General features: G+C 46.1%; 1 protein-coding gene across 1 annotated transcript in view; it reads right to left on the minus strand.

The window, feature by feature from the left end:
* Positions 1 to 9,454: 9,454 nt before the first annotated feature.
* The window catches only part of LOC142875581 (proto-oncogene tyrosine-protein kinase receptor Ret-like), a 51,832-nt gene continuing 47,066 nt past the window's right edge, over positions 9,455 to 14,220 (minus strand). The window contains exons 18-20 of the mRNA XM_076010264.1: positions 13,195 to 13,294; positions 11,493 to 11,640; positions 9,455 to 10,154 (exon numbers count right to left, since the gene is read on the minus strand). Of these exons, the coding sequence (XP_075866379.1) occupies positions 9,997 to 10,154; positions 11,493 to 11,640; positions 13,195 to 13,294 (406 nt within the window). The 3' untranslated portion in view covers positions 9,455 to 9,996. The remainder of the gene's footprint in view (positions 10,155 to 11,492; positions 11,641 to 13,194; positions 13,295 to 14,220) is intronic.

Raw genomic sequence — 14,220 nt, forward strand, 5'->3', positions numbered from 1 at the left:
ATAATGGGTGCCACATTTTTCTGAAATTGTCTCTTTATGAATTGACTGAGTTCTCAGTAAAAGATTTCTCAGAGAACCAAGATGTGAACAGGCTTCCTGGAACCGGCAGAAGGCTCCTCAATGGCTTCCTTCCCTAGATGTTTGTCATAGCAGAAAGCCTTTTGTCTCTCTGTGAGTGATCTGCACTAACTGTTGGAGTTTCATGGGAGCCATCTAAACCCATCACTTACTATAGCCTTACCTTTGACCTGAGTGCAAAGGTTATGCCCCTTCTCTTAGGGCATGCTGTGGTTTGAATGTCCGCTCCAAAACTTGTGCTGAAACTTAAGCCCCAATGTGGCAGTATTGAGAGGTGGAGCCTATAAATAGTGACTGGATCATGAGGGCTCTGCTCTCATGAATGGATTAATTCATTCATGCATTAATGGGTGATCATGGGAGTGGGGCTGGTAGCTTTGTAAGAGACAGACCTGAGCTGGCAGGCTCAGCCCTTCGCTATGTGATATCCTGTGCCACCTCAGGACTCTGCAGATTCCCCACCAGCAAGAATGCTTTTAGCAGATATGCCCCGACCATCCAAAATGGTAAGATACGCCCCTTCTTAGCCTCCATAGCTATAATAAATAAATTTCTTTTCTTTATAAATTACCCAGTTTCAGGTATTCAATTATAAGCAACAGAAAACAGACTAATACAAGCTACTAGCTTTGCTGCAGAATTTGTTGATGCTTCTGCTGAACCGCTTCTAGGCTGCCCACTCAACCTCATACTTCTTGGTGCAACATGGACGTCACCACTGATGGAGCACACTTTCCAGCCAGCTCATTCATCTCTTACAAGATCCTATCACTGTACTTTGTGTCACATTACTATTCACCACTGCAACACTGAATCCTGCCACTCTCCCACCCCAACAGCAGAGGAACCTCATGCTTGTCCTATCTCAAGGAACTCTCTGCACCTGCTCAGGTTTATTAGCGACTCCTACTGATAACCCTGACCTAATACTATTTGTTGATGAATCATATCTTGAAACAGAAGCTGGAAGTTACCAGTGTGAGGAGGGAGCTCTGTGGCTAGCGCGTGCTCTAACGCAGGCTTCGGAAATTGAAAGAAAAGGCCAGTGGCAGCAGGCAGGTAGACCTGCTCTTTATGGTCGGGGGGATACAGCAGTGGTGAAAAGCATGGCTGAGGACATGGTAAGTGCTTATATATGGCTCTGAACAATAGCGGCAACATGCCATGGGAAAGCGTGATCACATGGGTTCACACAGGAGATAACACCTTGGTGACATAAGTGTGCTGACACATTCCTCCCCAGAAGGCTGGCTAGCTGAAGGGCTGGGCCAGAAAAAACACTGCAGCAGTCATCTTAGTTTGGCCTAAGAAACCTATACAAATGCATTTCCCCTTATAACCAGGCAGGATTTGCTATCAGTAACTGAAATCCTCCTTTAGAATACAGTCCTCTACCTCAGGTAAAAACCAGTCTGGATAACTGATTGCACATACTGCAGCTTGTCAGCTAGCCAAAGACCAGAAAGCAAACATCTAAACACATAGAAAGTACACTTTTGGAGTAGACCGTGACTTTGGGATGCTAGAACCCCCACCAGAATGTATAGCGTAGGGGAACTTTTAGATGCACTTCTACTCCTTGAGAGGAGACTGTTAAAAAGATGGAGCCTCTTGCAGGAAGACGTGAGATTCGAGCTCCAGGAAATGCTCTAGCGGTTGTCGTGCTGAACGAGCAGCCTTAACCAAGTTTATGTTCCTATCTAAACCCTCAAAGGAGGAATCTCTGGAGGGATTCACAGAAGCAATTATAAAATACTAATGGTTTGTGATTCTGAAAAAGAAGAATGGGAAAAACTGACCGTGCTCTTCACTCAGATAATCTCCATTTCTTCCAAGACAGTGGCTTGGTAGCCCCAAATGATTTCAGGTGGATATTAGCTAAATTTCTCCATGAAACTACTCAGAAGACACAAATTGATTATCCTTTAAAGAGAGACAGCTGAGGTTATTTATGGGTCATGTGTCGCCTGTCAACATCATCCTGAAGCAACTGCAAAGGGGTACGTGGCAGGGCCCAAAGCCTCAATGGCCCTTTGAACACTATAAGATTTTATCCGCTTCCACCCACCATGGGATTTGAATGTGTCACATATTTGAATGTGTTTATAGTAGTGAATTCCAGGGTATCAATCCTTGGGTTCACTTTTCACAACTAAAGCAGCAATCCAGAATCACATACCAACGGAAGGCTACTCGAATGGGAGACCTCAAACTGGGCATTTTCAAAGACCTAAAATCAGCTGATCTTCAGGAGCTGACAGTTGGTTCAAGACTTTTGGAATAAGAGGACCTTAGATAGTGGACAATTTCCATTTAAGACATTAGACCAAGACCCCTATCTAATTTCTGTGTGTTTTTTTTTTAAATCTGTTTGTTTGTAATCATCCTTCTTCTCATTTTCTATAGTCTCCTGGTTGTCATCTACTAATAATGGCCCTTTTCCTCTCTCTTCTTTTGTCTTTATTACAATTGTTAGGTCAGTACATAGTCATTCTAATGCCATTCTTAGATTGCTCCCAATAGCAGCCACTGCCTTTCAATCTTACTGACCACTGAGTGTGCCGTCCATGGCCAGACCCCCAGATGAAAACCTCTGGGAAATCTCAGTCTCATCAAAGGAGACAGTGGGGTGTTACAGCTGGTGGAATTTCCACTTGCAACCATATGGACAAATTACCTTAAATTAATCTGTTACTTTGCTAAGATCTGTTTCTCCCAGAAAAGGCAATTATTATGATGCATTGATCAGACCCTAGGTAATTCTAATTTGAATTGAACAATCTTCATAGGACAATGACCCAAATACTTATGAGAGACAAATAGAGATCCAAATATGTAACCCAGCTAATGTAAGGCCTGCTTCTGAGCTGGTGTCAAGAATGTTTCATTTTGGCCGGGTGCGGTGGCTCACGTCTATAATCCTAGCACTCTGGGAGGCTGAGGCGGGCGGATTGCTCAAGGTCAGGAGTTCGAAACCACCCTGAGCAAGAGCGAGACCCCATCTCTACTAAAAATAGAAAGAAATTAATTGGCCAACTAAAAATATACAGAAAAAATTAGCCGGGCATGGTGGCGCATGCCCGTAGTCCCAGCTACTCGGGAGGCTGAGGCAGGAGGATCACTTGAGCCCAGGAGTTTGAGGTTGCCTGAGCTAGGCTGATGCCATGGCACTATAGCCTGGACAACAGAGTGAGACACTGACTCAAAAAAAAAAAAAAAAAAAAAAAAAAAGAATGACTCGTTTTTTCTTAGCTTCCCTTGTATCTCTACTGGATACTATTCCTTTGTGGTCAGGACGCTTGAAAGCATTGGCCTCAGACCAACATCTCATGTGCTTTAAAAATAGCACTTCAAGGTTTGTCTGCATGGAGACCCTTATCCTGTAATCACTGACTGAAAATATTCAACTCAAATGTGAGCTTCAAAACCAAACCACCTGTCTTAGTCCATTTTGTGCTGCTATAGCAAAATACCTGAGACTAGGTAATTTCTAATCAACGAAAATTTATTTTCTTACAGTTCTGGAAACTGGGAAGCCCAAGATCAAGGTGCTGGCATCTTGTGAGTGCCTTCTTGTTACATCACCACATGGGTAAAGGTGGAAGGGCCAAGATGCAAAAGGTGACCGAAATGGCCCTTTTTTAATGGCATTAATCCCACCCATGAGGGTGGAGCCTTCACAGCCTAATTACCTCTTAAAGGTCCCACCTCTTAATACGGTGACAATGGCAATTGAATTTCAACAGGATGGAGGGGTGTCTAGGCGTGGTTACTCACACCTGTAATCCTAGCACTCTGGGAGGCCAAGGCAGGAGGATAGTTTGAGCTCAGGAGTTCGAGACCAACCTGAGCAAGAGCAAGACCCCCATCTCTACTAAAAAAATAGAAATAAATTAGCTGGACAAGTAAAAATATATAGAAAAAATTAGCCAGGCATGGTGGTGCTTACCACTAACCTCCCAGAAGTCATTAACAATGCCCCCTCTTCCCCAGGTGGAACACATATCAGTCTCACCTCATTGATATGAGTAGTGAAGGACAGTCAATATTGCTCTAGATTTCTTTTGGTTAGTGATAGTCTTTGCCATTCCTAATACCGCACCTGGATCAGTGAAACAGGGAAAGATAAAACAGCCCACGTGTCCCCTTTAGGAAAAAGCTATTTAGTTCTCTGAAGTTGATCCTCATGGCCTATATGGGATTTGTTCTTGGCTTGCGTTGGTCAATTGAAGTTCTTGGTTCAAAGCATCTTACAGGGACTATTAACTACTCTTGTTTCTATCATAGTGGTCATGATGCTGTTCCACTGCATCCTATTCTTGTCAAATGAACACCATCATGATACAAAAACAGAAAGATCAAGATCTCACCATATAGTTGACCAGGGAGATATGACTAAATAATCTCTGAGTGGTGAGGGTCTGGATCTCTAGGTTTCTTTGAATTGGCCAACCTTTTACAAGCAAAAACTGACCAAAAAGTGGGGCTGAGAGACTGAACATGCAAACAATGGCCAGACCGTGTATGGCCAAAGGACTCAGACCACAGTCTCTGTAGTAAGCAGCCAAGGAAACCAAACCATGATCTCTGCAACAATTACCTCAGAATGGTCAGGACTTGGTCAGTAACTGCCAGCTTCCCTACTTTTTGCCCTCTGTTTCTAACTCAGAACTAACCAGAGAAAGCCAAGTATGTTCCCCAAACCAATCACATAAAGATTCCCTACTACTGGTTGGCTGCCTACAGCTTCCCCTGGCCAAGAACCCCCAATCACAGCATCCCTGAAACCTTCCCTCTGCACCCCCTTTACTATGAAGCTCTCCCACTCCTCTGCCTACCTTTAAGTCTCTGCCAAAAGCAAGTGATGCTGGTTGACTCCCTTGTATAGCAAGTTCAGAATCAATAGCTTCTGCATATTCTCATGTGGGTGGCCTTTGTTTATTTCTACAAAGTTAAAGATTATAGGTAATTTTTGGACATCTCTTTATAAATACAATTTTCTACAACATACTATTCTAGTGACTATCTTGTGAGACACTAGAATTCTTCTATCCTTGGTATCATACCTATGCCTAGAAATCACTTGCTATAACCTCACTTTTCTTTCCAGACACTAATAAAGTACCCCAAACCCTCGGTGTGCTCCTTTACCCTAGGTCTGAGTGACCCAAGAGCTTCAGCCTCTCAGCCCTGTGGCCACAGCGTCTCCAGGAAAATTCTCAAGCTCTTTAAAATTCCCAGAAGAAAAGCACAAAATACAGAGTAAGTCATGTGTCTTGGTGAGAGAGGAGGCTCCAGGTCTTGGGCTATGGTGCAGGCGCTGCCTGGCTCCCTGTAGTCCCTTGGCCACAGTGCCTTGCCTCAGGGAGCAAAGGCAGCCATATGTTCTTCCTTCACCTGGACTAGACCCTTCCGGACACCCAAAGACTCCTTTTCCCCAAGGGAAGTACAGAAAAGGAGGTGAGACATGTCCTGCTTATGACATTGACAAAGATCCACAAAAACATGGACACGTAACATGAACTTCATATTTTTATTCAAGAAATGGACAATTCACATAGTAATATTGTCTGCCTATGAAATATCAAAATTGTTTCCTTCTCCTAAATGAAAATGACATTTTTAGCTTTAGAATTCACTTACTTACTTGCCAAGACCAATTTCTACCTCGAATGGCTGAATGTCATCAGAGAGGATGCAGGTTTATGAGCTCTCCCGGTGTGCTAGTCACTGTGGTTGGGTGGTCTTAGGCCTTGGGCTCCCTCCATGCTGGCTGGCCCAGTTCCCTGCCACGTTGGTGTTCGCACTACGAAACCCCCTCGCCCTCTGCTATAAAGTTCCAGTCCAGGCAGCTGCCACAGACACATGGCAGGCAGCCTCCCTGGAGAGGGTGCTTCTCCTGTGGATGCACGGGCAGGGAATACACCCCGCATGCTGAAGACCAGAGGGGTACCCGCCTGCTGCTGCGTGGCCACACGCACTCCTATACCTTTTTCAGGGCCAGAGAGGTAAGGATTTCTTTTTTTTTGGAGACAGAGTCTCGCTCTGTTGCCTGGGCTCGAGTGCCGTGCCATGACGTCAGCCTAGCTCACAGCAACCTCAAACTCCTGGGCTCCAACAATCCTCCTGCCTCAGGCTCCTAAGTACCTGGGACAATAGGTGTGTGCCACCACACCCGGCTAATTTTTCTATTTTTAGTAGAGACGGGGTCTTACTCTTGCTCAGGCTGGTCTAGAACTCCTGAGTGTTAAGTGATCCTCCCGCCTCGGTCTCCCAGAGTGCTGGGATTACAGGCCTGAGCCACGCGGCGACTGGCTGGTAAGGATTTCTTAGGACTTCCTAGAACCACCCTCCAGTTGCCAGGGCAGCTAAAGACAGGGATACCTCAGAGAGATTGTGAGTTCCATTTGAGATAACCTCAACAAAGTGAATATCACGCATAAGTGAGTCATATGAAATTTTTGGTTTCCCAGTACATACAGAAGTTATGTTTAGACTGTCCTGTAGTCTATTACGTATACAATAGCATTATGTCTAAAAAACAATATATATACCTTAATTTAAAATTATTTTATTGCTAAAGACACAGAGCTGACACAGAGACACACAGTGAGTACACGCTGTTGGGAAAATGGTACTGATTGACTTGCTCGACACAGGGCTGCCGCAAACCTACAATTTGTTAAAAAAAAAAGCACAATACAACGAAGCAAAAGAAAATGAGGTGTGTCTGTATACTATGCATGAATATGCTCCAAAGAAGGAGGAGAACTGCTCGCTGCTCTGCCTGGGGGAGGGGGAAGGCTTTCTTTCTATTGCTGGAAATTATGCTTTCCCTTCAAATTTTCTTTTATATAGTAAGCACTTATTCAAGCCCTGCTCCCAGACACATTTAACTAGATTTCCACCCAGATAAGCTTCATGGAGGTTGGTGGAAAATGTGTTTTTTTAAGGGGGAAAAACCCAACAAACATATACACACAAATACTCCTTAAGGAGAGTCTATGCTCTTGAAAAAGGGGCTTTTAGTATTACATTTTCTTGCCATGGGTTTCTAAACATTCAGAGAAAAAGGCTAAAGCAAACAGCTGGCCCTGAAGATCATGTTGCGTCCCGGCTGCGAAGTGCGGGCAGCTGTGGGCAGCACGGCATCCACGGCAGGGGGTGTGGCCTCAAAGGCCTGGGGCAGCCACTGGGCGAAGCACGCACAGGCCTATGTGTACACACGTGTATGGATGTCCTGGAGATGACGCCAGCCCCAGCACCTAATGCACAATTCCTGTCTGCCAGAGGACTCACCTGCTCCTTGCCAGGTACTTGAGGGGGGCTCAGAGAATTCCCACGCAATCCGAGAGGAAGATACGAATGGTTAGTATGTTAAGCTTACAGTAGTTCAGGACAACGTTTTTTCTTCCAACTTCTAATGGAGCTTCATTCATGACTCTGCATTTTATTACACATTCTGTCTCCCACAGCTCCAACGTCAGCTTCCAGAAACTAGCAGCAAGCAAATTGCTACAGAACTGCGAAGACCTAAACTCCATGTTGTCTGTGCTTTGTTCTAGGGAAGGACACCTGAAGGCAGGAATTCCTGGAACAGGAAGCTGAGTTGTTAACAGTTATTATCGTGTGCCTATTCACATGCCAATCATACAAGATAAGCCAATAACATGGCCAGAGCTTCAGTCCTCACTACTGATCCCCAGTGGTTGTCATGAGGGATTTCCTTGTGGCATTTTAAATCTTGTATGGAAACTTCAAAATCAGAAATCTGATGTTTCCAACTAGGAAGTTAAAAAGAAAAAGAAGTTTACACATTTTATGATACATGATTTTATTTATACAACTGAAATTATTTTCTTAGTCACCTCGATTACAAAATTTAACATGGTATGACTTAATAACCTTTCACAAATAGATTTTACAAATTTTACTAACTGACAGATTGCTACTTGATACTCAGTGATACTTAATATTTAGTAACTTCTGCATATATTATCTGTGAAAATTCTGATAGGACTAATAAGTATGGGTACTTTTATAACTCAGGAATAGGCAATTAGGTTATTAGTTAAAGGTTAATTCCCCATCACTGGGTCAGCTGTTTAGACTCAGAGTTCTTACCCCACTGAGAATGAACCTGCTGTCGCAATTCATACTGTGTAGGCTTTTTTTTTCTTTTAACAATTTGAGAGAGTTTATCCTTATTTATGCATTTAATAACACTATTATTAAACACATCTGAAAATCAAAAGTTTACTATATCTATTGATATCTGTAGAAGAACTTATCAAAGTGTATCTGAAAAATGGCCCAAACTAAAGCCACGTTCCATGTTCAGGAAGCATTTTTCCAGCTCCCTCTCTAGATGTGTGTGCTCACATTGCACACACACACACACCCCGTAAGGCTCCGTCATATGCTCATCCAAGCCTTCTTGGCCACACAAAATGCTACAATTTTACTGCTTTTGTGAAATGCCTATAAAATACAGTATTTTAATGAGACTACTTTAAGTCCCATCACAGTGCTTTGAGTCTGAGGACCAGGCAGTGCTTTGGTAATCCGACCCTTTTCTGCAAAGTTACAGTGCTGAGACAGCCAGAAGACCTGCTACAACTTCCCAAAAGCCACCCCCACAAGATAGGAGGGGTGTTGGGTGTCTGTGTCCACAAACAAGCAGTGAAGAATGACAAGACGCTTATGAGTCATGGTCAGAATCTAAGAAACACAGATGTCTTGCTATAGCAGCATTAAATCACAAACTGAGGAAGAGGTGATATATGTGCCTTTTCACACAAGCTCTGTGAGAGCAATAACATCGTCTTTTCCACGTCAGAATTGTGATCGGAGGTGTAGCAGTCCTTGGTCAGTGCCAATGCTACTTCTAACACAGCTGGCTGAACTGTCCCTCTGTGAGCAAGCTGATATGGTTTGAATGAATGTGAGCACAGGTCCCACCTACTCCACCGTGTAAGATGAGCCACTGCTCTGGGCTCTGCTGGCTGTGTGTGTGATGAACGTTGGTGGCGGGTGGGATTCGCAGCAGCAAAGCCTCTGCCATCAGCAGTCCTGGGAATGGGGGTCACTCCATTCCATAAACCCCCTTTCTTCATGCTGTCCTGGTCAGGGGTAGTGGTCACTCAGTACTGAATGCATGAGGCTGATATAATGGGCCCAGTGGAGACAAATGTGTCTTGTGAGCCCTCTTCCCTCACGCCCCATCTACATAGTAAATATGACATAGATCTCTCCATTGTGCTAAATCTAAGAATCATCCTAATCATAATAAAAACCAAATGTCTTCCTAAGAAAAGGTTACATGATTTTAAAAAAAACATTCTCAGGATCTTGAATGCTGAGCCAAGGCCCATCCTGAGGTCCCTCTTCCTCTCTAGCCCTCGTGGGGCTTGGACACCACCACTCAGGCACCATGAGGCTCTCATTCTGAACAAGGACAGGTCACTTTGGCCATTTTTTTTTTCCTACTGCCTTTTGTGTGCATGTGCTTCATATTTGGATCTTGTTGCCTTATTTGGTGGCAATCAGAAAAATGAAGTTCAGGTACAATTTCATATACATACAAGTGAGTGGTGGACCCACACATGTGAACACGGAACTGTGGTGGTCACTGATGGACACAGACCAACACTGGGTGCAGAAGAGAAAGGAATATTTAACCACTAAGACTCAGAACTCTTACCCAGTGTGGCATGTCTGCTAGGAGGGAAAATCACTGGCTATTGGAAATAAAACCACTTTGGAAAGCAGTTGAAACAAACTACCAAAAACTAGTCTGCCACCTGGGAACAGAACTTGGCTTGGCCAGTGTGATGTGCACAAAGAAAGGGCCAGTGGACGTTCCATTCTTGGCATGTTTCTTCCCCTTGTGAGTCCATTACCTTTCACAAAGAAATGTTAACTATCAAACGTGTCCATTAATTTTGCCGCTGAGGGTGAAACCATCCAGTTAGCATATACACTATCATTTGCATATCTTGGAAACCCAGTGTTAGTGCCATCGGCTCTCGTGAGTGGTACAGGACTCTCTCCAGGCCAGTTCGGGTCTGACATGCCTAAAAATGAAAACAGATAATTTGTTCTGCACTGAAGAACCAAAACTTCATGTGCAGACAGTAAGGCCTTGGCAAAACTCCCTTTGATGTTCAAACCAAACTCATGGTTTCTGTGCCAATTACATTAACAGTTTTGTGTTCCAGGTTTCCAAAACATTATATTTACGGGAAACATCATGCTCTCTTGGTAAATGTAACTTAACAGACACTACCAATTTTGACTTTCACGAGCTTTAGACTCTCAGATCTGATGTCCAGTTGTTGAACCATTTAACTCTTTTTCTATGGCTGTGTAAAGCGGCTCACTGCAGCAGAACGTTCTATAAAACGTTCTCTACTGTAAGGGAGGCACTCGACTGTCGTCCAAGCCTACAGCAGGGGAGAGGACCTTCCAAATCGAGGGCACACAGGCCAGCCCCACAGCACCGTCAGCACACATGGAGTATAGCACCAGACCCAAGGCCAGCGAGGAGTCAGTGAGTCGGGAGGCATGCAAAAGGAACAATCTCGGCTTGAAAATGCTTGAGACTCCAAGAGTTCGCAACAATGAATGAAGTTAGGAAACAGAAAAATTTCAAGTATTTAATTGAAGACAAAAGAAGGAGTTTTGGCAAGAACCATATTTACTGTCCATTGCAAGACCACAGCACCACAGACTACGTTCTTTCAAAAAGCACTTGCTACAGCTTTTAGCACTTTGTAAGTGACAAGACAACAGCCCTGACAGTGAGTAATGCAAAGGATGTGAAAACAGCAGTCTGGGTGTGTCCTCCCAGGCCCGCCCGGCTCCTGCCGCCTCCCTGCCCCTGCCGGTGGACACACAGCTGGGACATGGGCAGAGGCTGGGCCAACCTCCACTCCCAGCCCTGGGCAGCCTCCAAGGCATCTGCCCACCCAGGATGGTGGGCCTGGCTGTGCTCCCAGTGCAGGCCGGTGGGTGCTGGCTGCTTCTTTTTCAATTAAATACCTCCTCAGATTGGGTAAATTTATTCAAGTAGTTAAATTAGAAGTACTGAGACTTGATTTCTACCCTGGAGATGACTCATTCGTTAAGTTCTCCATCTCACCTGAGAGTTCTGCCCTCTGTGTTTTCTCCTCTATCATCGTAAATTGCTGGGTGGTGTGATAATTACACTTATTTTCACATCCTTTTAGAAAAACAGTTGCAAAAATGCCTGAATGTAAACTGGATGCAAAGTCAAACATTTACAAATAAAAAGGTTCAGAGCAGACTTTGGTTTTGTTCAGATCAGAAATACCTTAAAAAGCATTACCAAGACTAAGGATAGAGCAGGGAACAACGGTGCTAGAATCTAGTAAATGCATGGGAAATTCTACCATAGAGTTTGTTTTCAATCCATGTGGAAGGGAGGGCTCGAGGAAGGGGAGTGCTATTACAGTCCACCAGGGGCGTCTCCTCTTCAGACAGGCCGTCGTCATAAAGCAGGGAGTCGGATGGGGTGGACGCAGCCAGGTCCAGGTAGTCCTGAAAGAGAGAGGTGGCTCGTCAGCCCCTACCATAGGCCGCCACTGGACACACCTGGGTCCCCTTGCTACTCAAGGGGCAGAGGTCCTAGATGAGCCCCCACTCTGCACTGGTCTCCTGGTCTCTCCGAGCTCCCGTGGTTGCTGCCTCATCTGGTCCCGCTCAGGGAGCCTCATCACTCCCCCCAGGTGTTATCTAGGGGGAGGTGTTATCTCTCCCCCTAGAAAGTCACCTCCCTGGGGACAGAAATGTGCTCCCTCAGTGTCCTATCTCCAGGGCCTGGCATGCACTGGAACTGCCTGTTGACAGCCCTCAGGCTCCGGGGAAGAGCTTGCAGCCACACACAGAGGCAACAAGAATCTAGAAGCAGTCCCCACTTATAGGATGTTTTTCAGCTTCCTTTCAGGGACCCCTGCCTTCTAGAACACCCTGTCAGGGCTCGGACATCTGAAACATGACACTGTTGTTGGGTCTGCACAGGACGCTCTGCTATAGGCTGCAGCTCCCAAATACAGGGTTCCCATGTGCCTGCTACTTCCACTGCCCTGGCTGAACGTGCATAGAAGAGCGCCAGCATTTTCCTGGGTGCTTCTCAGCACTGTTCCAGGAAGGCCAGCTCTCCTTGGCATCAGCCATTGCTTCTGTTCAGGACAACCCTAAATTCACAGGATTCAGAGGTTTTCGCCCAGGCAATACAATGATGTCAATTTTTATTACAGGCGGCTTAGATCCTGCATCCTGCTTTTTGTGTCAGAAGAAGTGACAACTCATAGTAAATGTGTCAATGGTAAGGTGAAGCCTCTACATGAACATCCTGAAGGCAGGCCGGGAGGTTTTGCTTACTTGCATTCCCAAAATCTGAGACAGAATATGGTTCCTCACAGTTGCTTGATAAGTTTTGGTTAAGAATTTGCTGATCTTCTCATGTTCTGGACTTACAGAGCTGCAAACTGAAGGTACACGGGCTGACTCTGGCCCCTCAGGTATGTTCTGTTTGGCCCAAGGTGGGCTTTTGAATATTTAAATGAGTTGATAACAATAAACACTGGGAGACTTCACATAAGCCTTGGAGAACTGAGAAGACCTGGCACATCCCTGGCTCATCTTCCTGCAGGCCACCCTTGGGCACAGTGAGGAACCTTGTGGCGCAGAGTGCTCCTGTGGCTCCTATGTGCCGCAGTCCCCACTGCTCCCTAGGCTCTGCCCACCCCAGCAGCACCCTAGCATGTGCATTTAGGACATCTGACTCAACTCTACTTCTTCAGGTTCCATTACTGAACATGGTTTCCTTTGGCTTTGGAATATTTTCCTCCGTTGCCTATCTGTGGAGAGCTGTTCCTAAGTGTCAGGCTAAGAATCTTGGTTTTTTCATGATTTTAAAAGAGCCCAAGGGGCTGGCTGGAGCAGAGTTCAGTCCGCTGCCTGCCCTCAGGGGACAGCATGACCTTCTGTCTGGCCCCAGTCTGGCCCCACATTGGCAACTCTGAGGCCCTGGGGTGAGGCTGGAACACCCATGCCATGTCCTGCCTGTGGGAACTAGCTCTGGGCACTCACTCTGCTCTTAACCATCATCTTCTCCAGCTCTTTGCTGATGTCGGCAAATACTGGCCTCTTGTCGGCTTCCTGCTTCCAGCACTGCAGCATCAGGCGGTACCTGGTGGGAAAACCAGACGGGCCGTGATTACCTGGCAAAGCCAGGCCTCGATAGCCTGTCACAGACACCGCACCCAGCTCTGTGCCTGGGCTGAGGGTGCTCTGTACCCAAGCCTCAAAGCTGTTTCTGCATCACTGACATCTTGTCTGAGCCTTGCTGGGAGCTGGGGTACAGCCTCCCTGCAGGACCCTGGCCTTTGGGGCCACTGTGGGCTCAGGCATCCAGCACAACAATCCAGCATCCTGTAGGCTTCCCTTTCCTCTGGGAGGGATTTATTTTTACTTCCTTTGCAAAGATACTGGTAAACAGCTGGTTGGATGGTACACCACTGTGGCAACTGAGTAGCAAATTCCAGTCCTTAAAACTCTTAGGAAGGATGAACTGACAGCTTTACGGTATGGAGACAAACAAACAAAAACCTTTGGCAATCACACCTCTTTCTTGCATCTTTCCTACTTCCCTGGGTGCCCAGGTGGCCCACTTCGCCCTGGCACTCCCCACCTTGCCTCAAGCTCTGTGGAATGAATGGACCAGTGTATTTCCACTTTTGGATGGCCCCTTCTCGTCTGTTCTTGACCTGGCCTCCTAGGACCATCTTATCCAACAGCCCAGGGTGAAGTGTGAAAGCTCCAGTGCACTCGGGCTGAGGTCCAGGCTGCCCCTGCACCTACACTTGGACACTTCCCACCCCTCCCCAGGCGCCCTACGGGGAAGGTCTCCAGGTGGCCCTGCGTCCACTTATTCTAATAAGGTCCTTAGGAACCCCCATACCCCGCAGCAGGGTCAGGGGCCCAGTGTCTGCCACCACACCAAGGGTGGCCCTCTGACCTCCACCCTGCCATCCCCCACCACCCACCTCTCCCAGGGTAGCAGGCTGCTCAAGAGTGGGAGGGAATGGGTGCACGTGTCCCCTCCCTCCCAAAGGA

Source organism: Microcebus murinus, chromosome 14 (assembly GCF_040939455.1).
Source record: "Microcebus murinus isolate Inina chromosome 14, M.murinus_Inina_mat1.0, whole genome shotgun sequence".
NCBI classification, from domain to species: Eukaryota; Metazoa; Chordata; class Mammalia; order Primates; family Cheirogaleidae; genus Microcebus; species Microcebus murinus.